At 41.3% G+C, this 19,756-nt stretch overlaps 1 protein-coding gene across 2 annotated transcripts in view; it reads right to left on the minus strand.

The window, feature by feature from the left end:
• The window catches only part of LOC110531058 (probable ATP-dependent RNA helicase ddx6), a 45,619-nt gene extending 36,392 nt beyond the window's left edge, over window positions 1-9,227 (minus strand). Inside the window, exons 1-5 of one of the 2 annotated variants that reach the window (XM_036970974.1) lie at window positions 8,966-9,227; window positions 6,918-7,892; window positions 4,329-4,392; window positions 4,108-4,212; window positions 3,579-3,708 (exon numbers count right to left, since the gene is read on the minus strand). In XM_036970974.1, the coding sequence (XP_036826869.1) occupies window positions 3,579-3,708; window positions 4,108-4,212; window positions 4,329-4,392; window positions 6,918-7,105 (487 nt within the window). In that variant the 5' untranslated portion in view covers window positions 7,106-7,892; window positions 8,966-9,227. The remainder of the gene's footprint in view (window positions 1-3,578; window positions 3,709-4,107; window positions 4,213-4,328; window positions 4,393-6,917; window positions 7,893-8,965) is intronic. The other variant, XM_036970973.1, reaches the window with a different exon arrangement.
• Between the last annotated feature and the right edge of the window lie 10,529 nt (window positions 9,228-19,756).

The raw sequence follows: 19,756 nt of genomic DNA on the forward strand, positions 1-19,756 counted from the left end.
GGGACATACGTAAATGCCAACAAAATATATTTTTGGTCAGTGTGGTGTGTGTGTAACCTTTATTTAACTAGGCAAGTCAGTTAAGAACAAATTCTTATTTACAATGACAGCCTACCCCGGCCAAACCTGTATGACGCTGGGCCAATTGTGAGCCGTCCTATGGGACTCCCAATCATGGCCGGATGCGATACAGCCTAGATTCAAACCAGGGACTGTAGTGACGCCTCTTGCACTGAGATGCAGGGCCTTAGACCGCTGCATCTATGTGTGTGTGAACAATTTAACTGTACTAGAATGCTTAAAAAGGCCACAAACTTTATATATCGGTATCAGTTTTTTTTGGGCTAGGAAAATATCTGAATCGGCCAAAAATATCATATCGGTGCATCACTAATTACAACCAAATACTTTCCATGTCTTTATAAAAAATTATTCCCTCAATGAACCAGGGATCAGATGGCTAAGGTGGACGAGGTAGCTGTCTAAGCTGTTTATCTATTTGTAAAGGTTAAAATATTCAGTGTTCAGGGGAGATCTTGAAAGCATAAGAGTTACTTGTCAATTAGCCTATTCTAGGAATATTTTTGTAACTTTGTCAGAATTACATAGCCAGTATTGAATAGAGGAAAATCCTAGCCAATTTCAGCGCTTGAGAGACTTTCACAACTGGAGTATGCAGCATTGGTTTCATCAACTGTGCGCCCCTACCAACTACATGTCGGCCATTTGTGATTATACACGAGTGGCGGTGGAAAGTTATTTTAGGACATGACAATGATATTAATATATGCTAATAGCTAAATAGTTAACTAGCAAGAACCAGCCAAACTACACTATTAGTTTCTAACATACAGTGCCTTGCGAAAGTATTCGGCCCCCTTGAACTTTGCGACCTTTTGCCACATTTCAGGCTTCAAACATTAAGATATAAAACTTTATTTTTTTGTGAAGAATCAACAACAAGTGGGACACAATCATGAAGTGGAACAACATTTATTGGATATTTCAAACTTTTTTAACAAATCAAAAACTGAAAAATTGGCCGTGCAAAATTATTCAGCCCCTTTAAGTTAATACTTTGTAGCGCCACCTTTTGCTGCGATTACAGCTGTAAGTTGCTTGGGGTATGTCTCTATCAGTTTTGCACATCGAGAGACTGAAATTTTTTCCCATTCCTCCTTGCAAAACAGCTCGAGCTCAGTGAGGTTGGATGGAGAGCATTTGTGAACAGCAGTTTTCAGTTCTTTCCACAGATTCTCGATTGGATTCAGGTCTGGACTTTGACTTGGCCATTCTAACACCTGGATATGTTTATTTTTGAACCATTCCATTGTAGATTTTGCTTTATGTTTTGGATCATTGTCTTGTTGGAAGACAAATCTCCGTCCCAGTCTCAGGTCTTTTGCAGACTCCATCAGGTTTTCTTCCAGAATGGTCCTGTATTTGGCTCCATCCATCTTCCCATCAATTTTAACCATCTTCCCTGTCCCTGCTGAAGAAAAGCAGGCCCAAACCATGATGCTGCCACCACCATGTTTGACAGTGGGGATGGTGTGTTGCTTTTACGCCAAACATAACGTTTTGCATTGTTGCCAAAAAGTTCAATTTTGGTTTCATCTGACCAGAGCACCTTCTTCCACATGTTTGGTGTGTCTCCCAGGTGGCTTGTGGCAAACTTTAAACAACACTTTTTATGGATATCTTTAAGAAATGGCTTTCTTCTTGCCACTCTTCCATAAAGGCCAGATTTGTGCAATATACGACTGATTGTTGTCCTATGGACAGAGTCTCCCACCTCCGCTGCAGATCTCTGCAGTTCATCCAGAGTGATCATGGGCCTCTTGGCTGCATCTCTGATCAGTCTTCTCCTTGTATGAGCTGAAAGTTTAGAGGGACGGCCAGGTCTTGGTAGATTTGCAGTGGTCTGATACTCCTTCCATTTCAATATTATCGCTTGCACAGTGCTCCTTGGGATGTTTAAAGCTTGGGAAATCTTTTTGTATCCAAATCCGGCTTTAAACTTCTTCACAACAGTATCTCGGACCTGCCTGGTGTGTTCCTTGTTCTTCATGATGCTCTCTGCGCTTTTAACGGACCTCTGAGACTATCACAGTGCAGGTGCATTTATACGGAGACTTGATTACACACAGGTGGATTGTATTTATCATGATTAGTCATTTAGGTCAACATTGGATCATTCAAAGATCCTCACTGAACTTCTGGAGAGTTTGCTGCACTGAAAGTAAAGGGGCTGAATAATTTTGCACGCCCAATTTTTCAGTTTTTGATTTGTTAAAAAAGTTTGAAATATCCAATAAATGTTGTTCCACTTCATGATTGTGTCCCACTTGTTGTTGATTCTTCACAAAAAAATACAGTTTTATATCTTTATGTTTGAAGCCTGAAATGTGGCAAAAGGTCGCAAAGTTCAAGGGGGCCGAATACTTTCGCAAGGCACTGTATAAATTGTCCATGCTGAACAAAATGTAATTTCTCTCGCAACAGCTCACTGGCACACGCAGATGATGCACATACCATGACTTTTCCTGGACTTTCATTGCTGACCAAAAATGAGCTATAACTGGGCAAATGACTCACTAACTAGCAATGAATATCAACAAATGTGCACACGCAGCTTGCTTTGAATTCAAAACGCATCTCACGACTGCATGATATAAAGACCGCTGGGGCCTGTCAATGCAGGTCTACAATATATTTTTTTTTAAATCGCCTGACAAAAATATAGATTTAAGTTGTCCGTATGGACAAATAAATAAAATCTCACGCAAAAACCACTATCAAAGCTGCCAAATAACTACTGAATGGGAAAAATCCTTTCCATTTCATTCAGCTATGTTCAATTATATTCTTACTATAAAATCATAATATAAAACAATGGCACAGGCCTTAAGCACACTATCTTGTCTGCTTAATGAACAAGAATATTGCAGGAATGGGCAACTTCGATTGGGGGTCATAAAAAGAAAATGGAACTGAGGGGCCGCAGTTGCTCATGGGTCTGCGTGCCCACATCCGTACATAAAATACATTTCCTGCAATTAGAATAAATGTTGCCGTTTTAAAGCAAGTTCGCTGCAATTCTACACATTTTGCCATGGGGTAGAGAAAAAAAACATTGCAATTTTATAACTAAATTCACGCTATTCTGTGAAATTGGTCCACAGGTCTACAAAAGTTGCCCATCCCTGGCCTATGGCATGGCGCATAGCCAGATAACATACAGTAGGCCAACTCATTCTGTTATTCTGAAATACATTTTCTTTATATCATGTTTCTTTAGACCCGGCTAAAATAATGGATGTATTGTGATGGTGTATATCAAATTGATGTATTACTTTTTAAAACATAAGGCGCGCATCAGCAGCTTTTGTATGTGGAGGCCAGGAGATGCTAAATGTGTTTATGTTAATTAACAGTCCATTACTGTGAGACCGGTTGTCTTTATGACCGCCACAGCCCTAAGTACCAGGGGAAAATGTTAGCCTGGAGCCGTGAGTAGTAGAGATAAGTAGAGTAAAAAAAGGAGGGAAAGAGTAATGTGAAGCGCCTCATCTCACCCTGTATATAATCCTTCTTCAGGTCTATTCTCTCCAGCATGGGGATGAGGTAGGCCCCACTCTTCCCTGTTCCATTCTTGGCTCGGGCCAGGATGTCTCGTCCTGACAAGGCTATGGGAATGCTCTCCTCCTGAAAGGTGACAAACTCTGGTTTAACATACTGTAGCACAAAAAAAAAAAAACATGGCTATTGTCAAAATATGTAACATTATCACTTTGACAAACTACCAAAAGTCAAGACTTCAGTTATGCAGAACTTTAAAGACTTTAAAGAAAGTCCAGGATCTTAAGCTCAACAAATTATTAACATATCATATGAAATGGATGATGTAGTACACAAAAACGGGGACCCGTTATGGCTCGTGAGCACCACTCAAAACTATTGGCTGAAATGATAAAGTTAAGGCGCATCACATTAAAGTAGCTATATAAGTTATAGGCATCAGAAACAGGAGCCAATTTACAGCAAGGGAATCCCCCAGTTTCAAAGGTGATCGGTGGGCAGAGAAGCTCCCAGTGAGTGTCGTACCTGGATAGGGGAGGGCTTCTCCCAGCCCATCTCAAAAATGCCCATCAGGAGCTCCCGTTTCAGACAGTAGTCCTCAAACTCATTTCCCTTAGTGGATGTTACATCCTGGGACACAGCAAAGAAGAGGTTAGACATCAGAAGTACCAGATTTGATTAAAATTACACTGGGAAAATCCTGTGAGTTTGTGAAACAAAGTATGCTGCATTGTACAATGACTTACAGAGGTTCTGACTCTAGTGTCTTTGGGAGGGAGCTGTAGGCTCTTTTTCCAGTCATCTCCAAATCTGATGAAGGGCACCAATGAAAAGAGTGCAATTATCCAGTTAAATGCAACCGAAAATGTCATCTATGTAATCCCCAAAAATGTGGGCCCTCGAGAGGGCTAAACAATAACTAGCAATGCTGCATGCTCAAAAGGTTACAATCCCACCTTTCAGGTAAAAAAAAGTTGTCACTTGAGGACACAAGCTAAAGTACAAATATGATAAAAATGAAATATTTTATGTATTTCCTATTCAAAACTGTATTAATAAGGCTTGAAATGACATGTTTCTAAATATAGTATTATCAAATTAGAAAACCAGCATCTATAAGATTTAACCTTCCTTATACAGTCGGGTCCATAAATATTTGGACATTGACCAAGTTACTATTATTTAGCTGTCTACCACGGCATATTGGAGTTGAAATTAAATAATGAATACGAGTTGAAAGTGCAGACTTTCACATTTAATTTGAGGGTACCTATATCCAAAATCGGGTGAACAGTGTAGGAATTACAGCACTTTTTCTATGTGGTTGTCCCCTTTTTAAGGGACCAAAAGTTATTGGACAATTGGCTGCTCAGCTGTTCCATAGCCAGGTGTGTTATTCCCTCATTAGTTCATTTACAAGTAAGCAGATAAAAAAAAAATTTAAAGTCTCGAGTTGATTTCAAGTATGGCATCTGCAATCTGTTGCCGTTTACCCTCAATATGAAGTCCAAAGAGTCATCACTGCCAGTGACGCAAGCCATCATTAGGCTGAAATCAAAACAAACCCATCAGAGAGACAGCAAAAACATTAAGCGTGGCCAAGTCAACTATTTGGTACATTCTTAAAAAGAAAGAACGCACTGGTGAGCTCAGGAACACCAAAAGGTCTGGAAGATCACAGAAAACAGTGGTGGATGACAGAATAATTATTTCCCTGGTGAAGAAAAAACCCTTCACAACAGTTGGCCAGATCAAGAACACCCTCCAGGAGGCAGGCGTATCTGTGTCAGTCAACAATCAAGAGAAGACTTCAGCAGAGTAAATACAGGTTTACCAAAAGATGTAAACCATTGGTAAGCCCCCAAAAAAAGAATAGCAGATTAGAGTTTGCCAAAAAACATTAAAAAATAAAATAAATACATGTACATTTCTGGAACATCATCCTATGGACAAAGATAAATTTGTACCAAAATGATGGGAAGAGAAGAGTATGGAGAAGGGAAGGTACTACCCATGATCCGAAGCATACCACCTCATCTCTGACGCATGGCGTGGGCATGTATGACTGCCAATGGAATTGGTTCCCTTGTATTTATTGACGTGACTGCTGACAAAGCAGCAGGATGAATTCTGAAGTGTTTAGGGCTATATTATCTGCTCAGATTCAGCCAAATGCTTCATAACTCATTGGACGGTGGTGGAGGTAGTGCAGATGGACAATGACCCGAGGCATTCTGCGAAAGCAACCCAGTACTTTAAGGAAAAGAAGTGGTATGTTCTGTAATGGCCAAGTCAATCACCTGAATCCAATTTAGCATCCATTTCACTTGAAGGCAAAACTCCCCAAGAACAAGCAGGAACTGAAGACAGCTGCAGTAAAGGCCTGGCAGGGCATCACCAGGGAAGAAACCCAAAATCTAGTAATGTCTATGGGTTCCAGACTTCAGGCAATCATTGAATACAAAGAATTTGCAACCAAGTATTAAAACTCACAATTTAATTTATGATTGTTCGTTTGTCCAATTACTTTTGATCCCCTAAAATTGGGGGGGCTATGTATATATTTAAAAAAAAGTAATTTCTACACGGTTCATACAATAATTGACAAAACCCTTCAATTAAAAACGAAGTCTACACTTAAAGCACATGTTGATTGTTTCCTTTCAAAACCATTGTGGCGGCGTACAGAGCCAAAATTAGGCAGTGTCACTGTCCAAATGCTTATGGACCTGACTAACTAAAATACATATTTGTAAGTTTAGTGGAGAATATATAGATGTGTATATTTTCTAAAGGTCCCTCTTGATCAGAATGTCTGCCCCCATCGCTGTGAAGACTTCAGATCTCTAAAATCTGAAATCTACAAATCGATCTCTGAATGTGCTACCGTGATGAAACCACTCACTCCTGCTGCACTACGACGTAATGACTGCAGGCATGTGTGATGTAGGGTTCAACCAGAAGTTGGACAGTCAGAAGAGCGAATTAAATGGTAGAAGAGACATCCCAGCTTCAAGTGGTTTCAGATGTCACATCCTGCATCACACAGGCTCAGAAAACAACAGTGTCCGTGGGAACCAAGGCTATTGCTCAACACAAGCCAATTTGATCTATGGTATCCACAGAGCGATTTATAAGTGAAAATATTGGTCGGAACCAGTACCAGAACCACGCAGGTCTTCTAAGAGGGTATTAAGAAAACACCTGAACACACTCACTGTTGATGTAAAAAAAACTAAAAAACTCTACTGGGTAATCACTTGGTATGAAAGTAAAATATACTATACGAGCAGCACACAATTGGGGTGAAACAGGTGTGTAAGAGAAATGTGTACCTAATGCCAGTTTCCTCCAGGGAAGCGCCTGCTTTCTGGGGTGCACCTACAGCCTTGCTTAACAGAGAGCCCAGGACAAGGGGTCCTGATTGAGGAGAGGCCGGTTTAGGCACTCCCCTAAGCTGCCCGTTCTGCTTGTTCAGTCCCATGCCGATAGGGCCAAGGTTCTCCGTTCTTGCGGATGCCATGTCTTTCCTTTGTTTTTACTCTCAAAGATTTACGTCTTACCCTCCCTTAGCTTTTTCTTCCTTTTCTTAAAAAGCCTCTTCGAAAGTAGATGTCTAAAAAAAGCATTCAACAATATTCTCCATTATTTTTAGTCCAAAGCTTTTACAACAGAAGTATATTTGTACTTCTTTCATATACACACACACGTGCAGTTTAGTCCCCTTCAGAGTTTACTGACGTATGAAAAGTCTTAACACAAGAGCTCTTCCAAATGAAGAGCTATATGCATTCAAATGCATAAATATTTTATACCTGCACACAATATTTTAAAAATGGTACGTAAACAAGTATCAAGGAGTTTAAGTCTTGCAATAGAACTGCTAAGACAATTTGAACCGAGGGAATAGTATCAGTAATATAATCTTTGTTCAAAAGTTAAATCTCTTTCTTTGATTAAACATTTCCTTGCTTTGCGTCGAGTCCCTTTGAATTGCGCAACATCGATGACCTTGTAAATGGTTTTTCAAACCTTTTGTACAAATATTTCTCCAAAATAATATGGTCCCTATTGTTCAATATTTGTTTTCCATTCTGTGTGTATATACATGTCCATCCACATGTGAAAGTAGTTTCCTGATGTTGAAAATCAAATAAAGGGTAATTGTAGTCCAAAACGCAGAACAGCTTTACGATCCCCTCTGTCTGTCCTGTTTGTTTCAGCTGGGTCTCCCTCCTCTCTTGTTGACACCACAGGTCTTCTGTCAAAGTGTGTAGAGTCAGGCGGTATTCAGCTCAAGCCTGTGTCACCTGACAGGAAGAAGGAACAATTTATTTAGTAGTCAGGATGAACACTATATAGGCCAAGCCCTAGACTTTGCTTTAAAACTTAATACAATGTAGAATAGATGCCCAAACATTTTGTTCAAGTCCCCAACTACATAATATAAAATACGTATTTGGCTGGCAGGCACAAGGTCTAGTGTTGGCTCGGTGGATCAGTCTGTAGTGTATTCCAGTCAACTCGTGTAGGGCATGACCACAGATGACAAAAGAGTTGCCTACACTACAAGCGCATACAGTTAGGGACCAGATCATAGACGTGCGAAACTTCAGGCTATAATGTCAACAGAATGTGGGACCCATCGAAACGTTATAACGTGCAAAGTTTGAAATTACTTTGAAGATATTAGAAGCATCTGCATTTAAATGAAAGTTAAGTCCAAATGTATGGACAATTTAATAAAAAGTAACTGGCATAACGTTAGCTACGAAAATGAATAGTTAGATGCGACCTACCTAGCTAGCCAAATAACGTTAGTAGCTATGCTAGCACTGACATTCAATGCAAGTTAGCTCATTTTATAGCTAGAAAACTGATTGAACAACAGGGGTGCCCTTCTAGGCCAGCTAATGTTCCAGTCAGTAACAGTTAGCTTCAGCGCGATTTGATTTAGTGCGACAAAGGCCATTCATATTGCCAACTTTAGAGGAATATATTTAGTTAGCCAGTTAACTTTGCCATCTAGCTAGCGTTAGCTAGCTACTGACGTTACGTTAGCCACGCCAGCTTTGACGAAAACATGCAAGTTGGCTAACGTAGCTACAAAACAGTACTGTAAATACCAATTTATTTAGCTAGCATTACATCACAGATGAAAGTGGTTATATATGATTTATTTATATATGCCAGGTTAACGTTATAGTTAATTGCCATTAGCCAGCTAGCTCGCTCGCTATCTAGCCAGTTTTGTCAACTTGGATGGCTACCCGGCAGTCGTTTTCAATGTCTGACAGGATTAGCTAGCTTGCCTAGCGAAAGTCGACTCATTTGAAATATTTATAGCTAATGCAAATTGAACATGAAAGACCGAAACGCTCACCTTTCTCTCCCTCTGATGTTATATATCACATTTTTTTTTGCGGCAGATCAACACTTTACCGTTAGATTACATTCACTCCAAATAAACCGTCTCTATTGTGTTTGTTCTTGCTAATTCAACATGGTCGCATTCTTCTTCGTCCTCTCCGATTTAAATCACATGCCGTTCCAAAACGATGCTGCCATCTACTATTGCAATACGATACCTACACAACATCATCTCCACACAGATATTATATATGGAATATTCGGGATATATTGTATAATTGTATAAAAATACTTATTTGTTTTTAGAATATTGGTTCCGAAATAATATCTGATTGGTGAGCCAACTGGTAAATGCAGAGGGTCTTTTACTCAGTTATAAGGAATTCTTATCACTTTACAAGGTCCCTCCCTCCCTGTAACACCTAAAGATTTTGCAATTGTTTTAGATGTCATTCCCTCAGGTGTTGCTTTTTTTTAATTCAGGAACGTGAATACGCCTACCTTCCGTTGACCCTGTTGACTCATCAGTAGGAAAGATTTGTTTATCTTTTGGTCCATTCAACAACAGAGCAATACGAACCTTGTTTCAGGAGGATGTTGTATCTATCTATACCTTATGTCATGCCTTATTGGAATGGATTTATTGATCATATCTGTTGGAAAAAAGTTTGGATGTTGCCACACACATACCTACTTGATAACAAAATGAAGGACGTTTCCTTAACATTATTCATAAATATTATCCTGCCAACCACTCACTCATATGAAGAAATTTAAGGAAAACATCAACTCAAATTGCTCCTTTTGTAATGACCACCCAGAAACAGTGTTGCATCTTTTTTGGAATTGTATTCATGTAAGAAAACTGTGGCAAGACATCAGTAGATTTATAATTGAACACATTTATGAAGATCTTACACTATTGTGGAGAGATGTACTGCTTTGATTCTACGATAGAAATAAGCTGAAACATTTTTATGTAATTCATTTAATTATTCTTTTGGCCAAATTTCATATTCACAAATGTAAATTTACAAACAAAAAAATCACATTTTCTTACCTTACAAAAATAAATTGAACTGTATTTTAAGACAATGAAATACTCTACTAACAAAAAAGCTGTTAGAATAATGAATGCATGTCCCTTAATTAAGGTCCTTGTGTAATGTGATATTGTAACCCCTAGCCCCGATTGTCCATTGTATATTATTCACATATAATTGTGTTCCCACGTGTACTTCCTGTATTGATTTGTTGTTAATAATAACATTAAAAATAAAAATTAAAAAATACTACAAATAAAAACCTGCACAAAGGATTTCCAGATAAAAGGTTCACAGCATTCTGCTTCCGCCGAACTACTACTGTTTTGAGCAGTTGAGCAGCATATGTTAGTATTGCTAGAAGTATCGTGTATAAACACTGAAAATATATATATAAACACACCATGTAAAGTTTTTGTCCCATGTTTCATAAACTGAAATAAAAGATCCCAGAAATATTCCATAAGCACAAAAAGCTTTTTCGCTCAAATTTATTGCACAAATGTGTTTACATCCCTGTTACTGAGCATTTCTCCTTTGCCAAGATAATCCATCCACCTGACAGTTGTGGCATATCAAGAAGCTGACTAAACAGCATGATCATTACACAGGTGCACCTTGTGCTACCAACAATAAAAGGCCACTTTAAAATTCCACTTATTTAAGTGTATCTAAGTGCTAAGGAACTAAATTGAGCCATTACATCACTTTCTTTTTTACTAGGGTATAAAAATTAGGTAACACGCATGCAATATCCCTTTGTCATCCAACACCATGAAGAAAATAAAATAACTGTCAGTTCAAAAGGGACAGATGGTCGTAGACCTTCATAAATATGGTAATGGCTACAAGAAGATCCACAAACGATTGAATATACCACTGAGCACTGTCGGGGCAATTATTAAAAAATTCAAAAGATATGGAACAGTTGAAAACCTCACGGGTAGAAGACACAAATGCATTTTGCCCCCCAGGATAGGGAGGGGGATCGTGAGAGAAGCAACAAAAATCCCCAAGAATCACTGTGAAAGAATTGCAGGCCTTGGTGGCGTCTTGGGGTCACCAGATTTAAAAAAGCACCATCATACGCCACCTCCACAACCACAGGCTCTTTGGAAGGTAGGTAGCAACACATCTGCCACGCTGATCCTCAACACTGGAGCTCCACAGGGGTGCGTGCTCAGTCCCCTCTTGTACTCCCTGTTCACCTACGACTGCATGGCCAGCACGACTCCAACACCATCATTAAGTTTACAGACGACACAACAGTGGTAGGCCTGATCACAGACAACGACGAAACAGCCTATAGGGAGGTCAGAGACCTGGCCGTGTGGTGCCAGAATAACAACCTATCCCTCAGCGTAGCTAAGACTATGGAGATTATTGTGGACTACAGGAAAAGGAGGACCGAGCAGTGGAGCAGGTTGAGATCTTCAAGTTCCTTGGTGTCCACATCAACAACAAACTAGAATGGTCCAAACACACCAAGACAGTCTTGAAGAGGGCACGACAAAGCCTATTCCCCCTCAGGAAACTAAAAAGATTTGTCATGGGTCCCTAGATCCTCAAAAAGTTCTAGAGCTGCAACATCGAGAGCATGGCTGGTTGCATCACTGCTTGTACGGCAATTGCTCAGCCTCAAACCGCAAGGCACTACAGAGGGTAGTACATACGGCCCAGTACATCACTGGGACTAAGCTGCCTGCCATCCAGGACCTCGACACCAGGCGGTGTCAGAGGAAGGCCCTAAAGATTGTCAAAGACCCCAGCCACCGCAGTCATAGACTGTTCTCTCTACTACCGCATGGCAAGCGGTACCGGAGTGCCAAGGACAAAAAGGCTTCTCAACAGTTTTTACCCCCAAAGCCATAAGAATCCTGAACGGGTAATCAAATGGCTACCTGTGTCTGTATGTAGCCTCGCTACTGTATATAGCCTGTCTTTTTACTGTTGTTTTATTTCTTTACTTGCCTATTGCTCACCTAACACCTTTTTTGCACTATTGGTTACAGCCGGTAAGTAAGCATTTCACTGTAATACCTGTTGTATTCGGCGCACGTGACAAATAAACTGTTTTTATTTGAGATAAGAATCTGTTTCAACCTAGTCAAAAGACAACTTGGCCTCAGGAGTCCACTTAATGAGGTCATTCGCCACCATCTTGTGGCCGTAGATGAGATCAGCAAGTGGTTGTACTACTTGAGCATATTCGGCCAACCATGCCATGCAGTACCCTGCTCTCCCAGTAAGGGGGTACATATGCTGCTTAGTAACATGCAACCGTATAGCCAAAATAAATTGAATTCTTTCAGCATTCAACTGTCTCCCATTAGAAGTGACATCATGTCCAAGGTCCCTATTTTGAGACTTTGTGGCCATTCTCAGCTAAGAACATTAACAGAGCTCTGGTGTCGACTTCGCATGCTTTTAGAGTTTCAGAACACAGTAAGAGGTCGTCTACATACTGAATTAACTTACTTCCTTTGGGGGGTATGGAACCCTCTAACTTTTGTGCCAAAGCGTCTGGAAATACTGCCAGAGAATCGAAATAGCCTTGGGGCATCACAGATCAAGACCATTTCCGATTTAAAAACATAAAAGCTAACCAGAACTGTGACCCACCATACAAGTGGTCTGCAGTTGTGAGGCCGGTTGGACGTACTGCCAAATTCTCTAAAACGAGGTTGGAGGCAGCTTATGGTAAAGAAATTTAAATTAAATGATCCGGCAACAGCTCTGGTGAATATTCCTGCTGTCAGTATACCAATTGCACACTCCCTCAAAACCTGAGATATCTGCACATTTTAGAGGGGCCTTTTATTGTCCCCAGCACAAGGTGCACCTGTGTAATTCTCATGCTGTTTAATCAGCTTATTGATATGCCACACCTGTCAGGTGGATTGATTATCTTGGCAAAGGAGAAATGCTCACTAAGATGGATGTAAATAAATTTGTGCACAAAGTCTGAGAGCAATATGCTTTTTGTGCATATGGAACATTTCAGGGATCTTTTATTTGAGCTCATGAAACATGGGACCAACACTTTACATGTTGCGTGTATATTTACCCCAAAATATATTGGGGATTGGAAAGGATGCAGATAATGAAATTGATGGAATCCACAATCTATCCGCAATATTGAAGCGGATCTACTCCCTAAAAAATAAATTGATTAACAATGGCAACACTGCCATGTTGATCTGAGCCCTGCTGTCGGAAAATCACATTAGTGTCGGTTCTTCCGGCTGTCACAGTTGCACCTCCCCTGACTTCACTCCTAGACTTTCGTCTATTTGGTTGCTTTGGCCTTACCACCCAAACGCGCCCTCTCCCTCTCTGCTGTGTCCACACTGAGCCGTTGGGCCCGCCCTGCGACCTCATTGGAAAACGCTGGGCTTCACAGGATGGAATGGAGTGAATGGAATGGTATAATATACATGGAAAACGTGTTTGTGTTCAATACAATTCCATTGATTACATTCCAGCCATTACTGTGAGCCCGTCCTCCCCAATTAAGGTGACACCAGCCACCTATGCTGGGCAGGACACTAGCTGTCACTCAAATGCGAGGGGAAGCTCATTGGTTAGAACTCAAATTACTAGGGAGCTCGCCCACGTTGGGGGAAATGTAGGGAAAATGGCTTGGCACAGCTTCAAGAAAACAGTCACTTTCAAACAAGAGATTTTGTGGCTAATCAAGGTAAAACAGTAATTATGCTCAGATTATGCATATATGAACTACACATTGACACATCCAGCACAAAGCTGGAGGTTTAAAAAATACTTGTAGTCACCAAAGTAACAGAGCATGTCTTTAAATGAATTATTATTACAATCCAGATAAAAATACATAACTTCAATAAATGGTTAGCTGTGTCAATGTTGACAGTAGCTAGGTTTCCTTCCATCCAGATAAAGAAAATATACAGTTGTGCACCAGTGGTCCACCAGTGGTGCATTTCCAACAAACAGACTTGTTTCGGATAAAAATCAGTGCATGGTGACATAGCGCACACAAAATGTACTTTTTTGATAAAGTTTTCATGTACCAAATAAAAATCTAAAGTTCAATGTGTTTCCATTGCATTTAACTCTACCGATAGTTGTCACTTGTCACAAACACTGTTGCGTTAAATAACAAATGGGCTGTCATGACTTTGGCCTCTTTGGGTATAGCAAGCCCATCCCCCTGTCCCTGCCTCCCCCTGTCCCTGTCTCCCCCTGTCCCTGCCTCCCCCTTTCCTCCTTCAACTAGGTTGCTGTGGTCAGAGAGACGTTGTAAATTCTTGAGAATCTCCTCATGGACACACAGTATAGAGAGAGTAGATTTTCATGGAGAACAAAGGAATTCCTTGCACCTTCCTTCCAGAACTTGAGGTACGAACACATTTCATGTTCCGGAGAAAGTATAAAAGATCGGTGAAGAATCCAGCTACGAACTGGTCCGTTTGTCACAACTTGCGGAAGCTCATGGGAGACGGTGTGGCCACATTACCATAACGCTGTTTATATAATAGCCTCAGATATGAGGTTTACATCTAATTGTTGTATAAGATGAATGATACTGTTTGTATAATATGATTTTGGACTGTTTAATGAAGAAAAATACAATTCCCTTTTGATTTGAACTAAATCAGAGGACTCCCCTGAGCCCAGTTAGGGTCAGACATCCTGGGACAGCCCTCTTCGGCCCTTCCGAATAAAACCCCCACTCGGGTTTTCGATCAGCAGACCGACCTTACCTCAATTACGAGATGGCTAAAGGTTGCAGACCATGTTTTTCTCCATTAGGAGGACAAATGTTGTAGACCATTGCTGAATATTTTAACCACACCACGTGGTTAAACTCTTGACTATCGATGCCGATAGAATAAGAACAAGTCTTTGATATTAATTACTAGTCTGCAGCTAGGAATTCGGTATCATTGAACACGAAGAATGACAACCGCCAAAACATCCATTCTATAACGAATGTCACTCTGAACAATCCCCTCTAACCACGAGAGAGAGAGAGAGAGAGAGAGAGAGAGAGAGAGAGAGAGAGAGAGAGAGAGAGAGAGAGAGAGAGAGAGAGAGAGAGAGAGAGAGAGAGAGAGAGAGAGAGAGAGAGAGAGAGAGAGAGAGAGAGAGAGAGAGAGAGAGAGAGAGAGAGAGAGAGAGAGAGAGAGAGAGAGAGAGAGAGAGAGAGAGAGAGAGAGAGAGAGAGAGAGAGAGAGAGAGAGAGAGAGAGAGAGAGAGAGAGAGAGAGAGAGAGAGAGAGAGAGAGAGAGAGAGAGAGAGAGAGAGAGAGAGAGAGAGAGAGAGAGAGAGAGAGAGAGAGAAAGAGAAGAGAAGAGAAGAGAAGAGAAGAGAAGAGAAGAGAAGAGAAGAGAAGAGAAGAGAAGAGAAGAGAAGAGAAGAGAAGAGAAGAGAAGAGAAGAGAAGAGAAGAGAAGAGAAGAGAAGAGAAGAGAAGAGAAGAGAAGAGAAGAGAAGAGAAGAGAAGAGAAGAGAAGAGAAGAGAAGAGAAGAGAAGAGAAGAGAAGAGAGAGAGAGAGAGAGAGAGAGAGAGAGAGAGAGAGAGAGAGAGAGAGAGAGAGAGAGAGAGAGAGAGAGAGAGAGAGAGAGAGAGAGAGAGAGAGAGAGAGAGAGAGAGAGAGAGAGAGAGAGAGAGAGAGAGTGAGAGTGAGAGTTCCGGAGAAAAGTTAAGAAAAGTTTCAAAGGTTTGTTGATGGGACAGAACCATGAATGCCTGTTTGCAGATCTTACCAGTTACAAAACAAGAGCAAATTTAATTTTTAATACCAATCGAGGGAACATATGGAAAAAGGTTATTTGCAATCATTTCCCTTTCTCAAAAAAGAGGGGCATCAGCCAAGGATGTCAGATCAGCATTTTTGAAGAAGCTGACCAGAGCAACACATATCAAACAGTAAACTTATATAATAATGGAACTGTATTGATACAAGGCAATGATTCAAGCCTCCAGGCTTTTGAGAATAGGTTTGCTACCCTAAAAGCAGACGCTGACATCATTTCAGAAAATTAGGAAAAAGTCAAGGAGGGAGATGGCGAAAAGCAGACCCCAATGGTCTCTGTGACCCAGCAGGAAGCCCTCAATGTCCCTTTACCTACCTCACCTGCAGCAGACAGAGTCAAGGACATGACAATTTCAATAAGAACACCTGCTATGCAACGTTTCCACAACACCCTCTCTCTAGTCGAAGCAGAGGTCATAGAACTCAGAGAGAACAAGCTTCAAGAGGAGGACACTGTCCAGAAACTCAAAGAAGAGATGAAACAGTTCAGGGAGGAGAGCAGCGCATCTATAGCTAAATTAGAAAGCAGAATGGACAAGCTGAGTCAGACAAATGATGACCTCAGAGACCATCTGAGCACAACAAGAAAGGAGCTCGAACAAAAAGAGAGGTACATTGACACCCTCAACCGGCAGAGAGTCATTGTGTCCTCTGCATCTAGAGAACATGTCCACCAGCTTGGTACAACACAAGCAGAACCTGAGACCAGCATGGCCTCCACTACACAGCCGGATGACACTGCACCAGCCTACCAGTCTGCTCCAGCCCAGGTCAACCTACCAGCCTCTCAGTCTGCTCCAGCCCAGGTCAACCTACCAGCCTCCCAGTCTGCTCCAGCCCAGGTCAGAATACCAGCCTCCCAGTCTGCTCCAGCCCAGGTTAACCTACCAGCCTCCCAGTCTGCTCCAGCCCAGGTCAACCTACCAGCCTCCCAGTCTGCTCCAGCCCAGGTTAACCTACCAGCCTCCCAGTCTGCTCCAGCCCAGGTCAACCTACCAGCCTCCCAGTCTGCTCCAGCCCAGGTCAGAATACCAGCCTCCCAGTCTGCTCCAGCCCAGGTTAACCTACCAGCCTCCCAGTCTGCTCCAGCCCAGGTCAACCTACCAGCCTCCCAGTCTGCTCCAGCCCAGGTTAACCTACCAGCCTCCCAGTCTGCTCCAGCCCAGGTCAGAATACCAGCCTCCCAGTCTGCTCCACCCAGACAATCACCCACAACTGCAATCCTAATTGATTCAAATGGGAAGTTCTTAGTCCAGGAAAGATTATTCCCTAGACACCAGGTGTATAAGTTCTGGTGTCCTACAACTGAGAGTGCAATGCAGCTACTCAGTCAGACCAGGATTGACACCCCTGACAACATCATCATCCACACTGGCACAAACGACCTTCATGCCAAAGGTGAAAATGTATCTGGGGCAGTGAGAAGAGTGGCAGAACGGGCACAGGCTATGTTCCCAACAACCAATATAGTTGTGTCCACCCTCCTACCAAGAAAAGACTTCCCAGGAAAGTTGATCGACAAAATAAATCAACAGATCACTGTGGACTGTGCCTCACTGCTCAACGTCAGAACGGCTCACCACCCCACTCTGACATGTCAACACTTATATGATAATATACATCTTGATCAGGACAGTATCAGAACCTTTGCCAAGGACCTAAAAGATGCAACACTTGGCAGGGACCCACACACCCATCACCCCAGCAACAAAGGTCCCCCGCCCCACCTTCTGAAACAACAGTACCTCCACCATCCCGAGGAGAAAAGAGCCAGACATGGCTTATTACAGCACAGCTCTACTAGACCAGGCCCAACACAGCACAGCTCTACTAGACCCGGCCCATCACAACACAGCTCTACTAGACCCGGCCCATCCCAACACAGCTCTACTAGACCTGGCCCATCACAACACAGCTCTACTAGACCTGGCCCATCACAACAAAGCTCTACTAGACCCGGCCCATCACAACACAGCTCTACTAGACCCGGCCCATCACAACACAGCTCTACTAGACCCGGCCCATCACAACACAGCTCTACTAGACCCGGCCCATCACAACACAGCTCTACTAGACCTGTCCCATCACAACACAGCTCTACTAGACCCAGCCCATCACAACACAGCTCTGACCACTACTCCAGGGTCGGTCAGAACACTGCCCTTCAGGGAAGTAGACCACATGATGCAGTCCACACCATGTATCAGTCAGATCGTCAGCCTACATATGCTGAGGTAACCTCTGGCAGAAAACCCCTAGAACAATCAGAGATAGGAGAGGTGCGCCAACTACTGCAACTAATATGCAGACTACTGAGCTAGACAGTCCCTTTAATTCGCGCACACACACACACACACAAACACACAGGGTTGCAGATTGCACATAAAATAAGTACAATGCAATCTTATTCCATTCTTATTAATTTGTTTACAAATATTCCTAAATGTATTGACACCGGTATTATAATAATTATTATATGTAATGGTGTGTGTGTGTGTGTGTGTGTGTGCGCGTGTGTGTGTATGTATGCATGTATGTATGTGCATGTATATATATGTATATATATATATATGTATATATGTGTATATATATGTATATATATATGTATGTATGTATGTGTGTGTATGTATATTGTATGTGTATGTATGTATATATGTATGTATGTATGTGTGTGTATATGTATATATATGTGTATATATATATATATATAGTATTTTATTTTTTTTGTTTTTTTCGATGTACTTTACTCAAACCAGTGAATATCACTTATTATAAATGAGATCATTAACTATCAGCTCTTGGAATATCCAGGGCCTATACTCTTCACATTTTGGTTATAAAACAACTAATCCAGAATTGATTAAAAACATCAAGGGACAGGACATCATAATCCTACTGGAAACATGGTGTCGTGGAGACAGATACTCAGTGTCCCTCAGGCTATAGAGAAAGTTTACTACCATCAATCAAACATAAAAATGTTAAACGGGGCCGAGACTCAGGTGGAATCATCATTTGGCATAAGCAGGACTTAGCACTGAATGAAATGAAAAAAGGTACCACTCACATTTGGCTAAAACTTAACAAAGGTACAATCTATTGTGACAATGATGTATACATATGTGCAGCTTATGCTCCTCCTTCAGATTCATCATATTATGATGATCAGTTTTTTGACAATCTCCAGACAGAAATCATTACATTTCAGGCGCAGGGTAAGGTGCTTCTTTGTGGAGATTTCAATGCAAGAACAGGTTCTGAGCCTGACTACACTGATGCGGGAGGTAACCACCACATATTTGGACACCCCTCCTTGTACAGTAGCCCTATTATAAATAATAGAAACAGTCCTGACCAAATACTGAACAAAAATGGAAAAGAGTTAGTACATCTCTGTCGAGCCTTAGGCCTGTACATGCTTAATGGTAGAATCAGAGGGGACTCTTTAGGTCAGTTTACTTACTGCTCAGCTCTTGGGACAAGTGTAGTCGATTATGCCATCACTGACATTGACCCCTCCTCCATTAGTGCATTCACTGTCAGACCACAGACACCATTGTCAGATCACAGTCAGATCAACGTGTTTCTGAAGAAATTAACCGGCAATATTCATTCAAAAAAACAGCCCAATAAACTTTACAACATAAACCAATCGTTCAGATGGGCTCCAAACAGTGCAGAGACATTCATTGAAACATTGAACTCAAATGAAATGATGAACTCTATACAGTTTTTCAATAACTCACAGTACCAAAACAATAAAGATGGTGTCAATTTGGCTACTCAAAACATCAACTGCATATTCCAAAAAGCAGCATCGAAAGCAAATTTGAGAAAACCAAAGCAATGCAACATCAGAAGCAAAAATCTAAATGTTTCTGACAAATGGTTTGATAATGAATGTAAAACAATTAGAAAACACCTAAGACAAATGTCAAACAAAAAACATAAGCAGCAAAACAAC

The sequence above is a fragment of the Oncorhynchus mykiss genome, chromosome 32, assembly GCF_013265735.2.
Source record: "Oncorhynchus mykiss isolate Arlee chromosome 32, USDA_OmykA_1.1, whole genome shotgun sequence".
Taxonomy (NCBI): domain Eukaryota; kingdom Metazoa; phylum Chordata; class Actinopteri; order Salmoniformes; family Salmonidae; genus Oncorhynchus; species Oncorhynchus mykiss.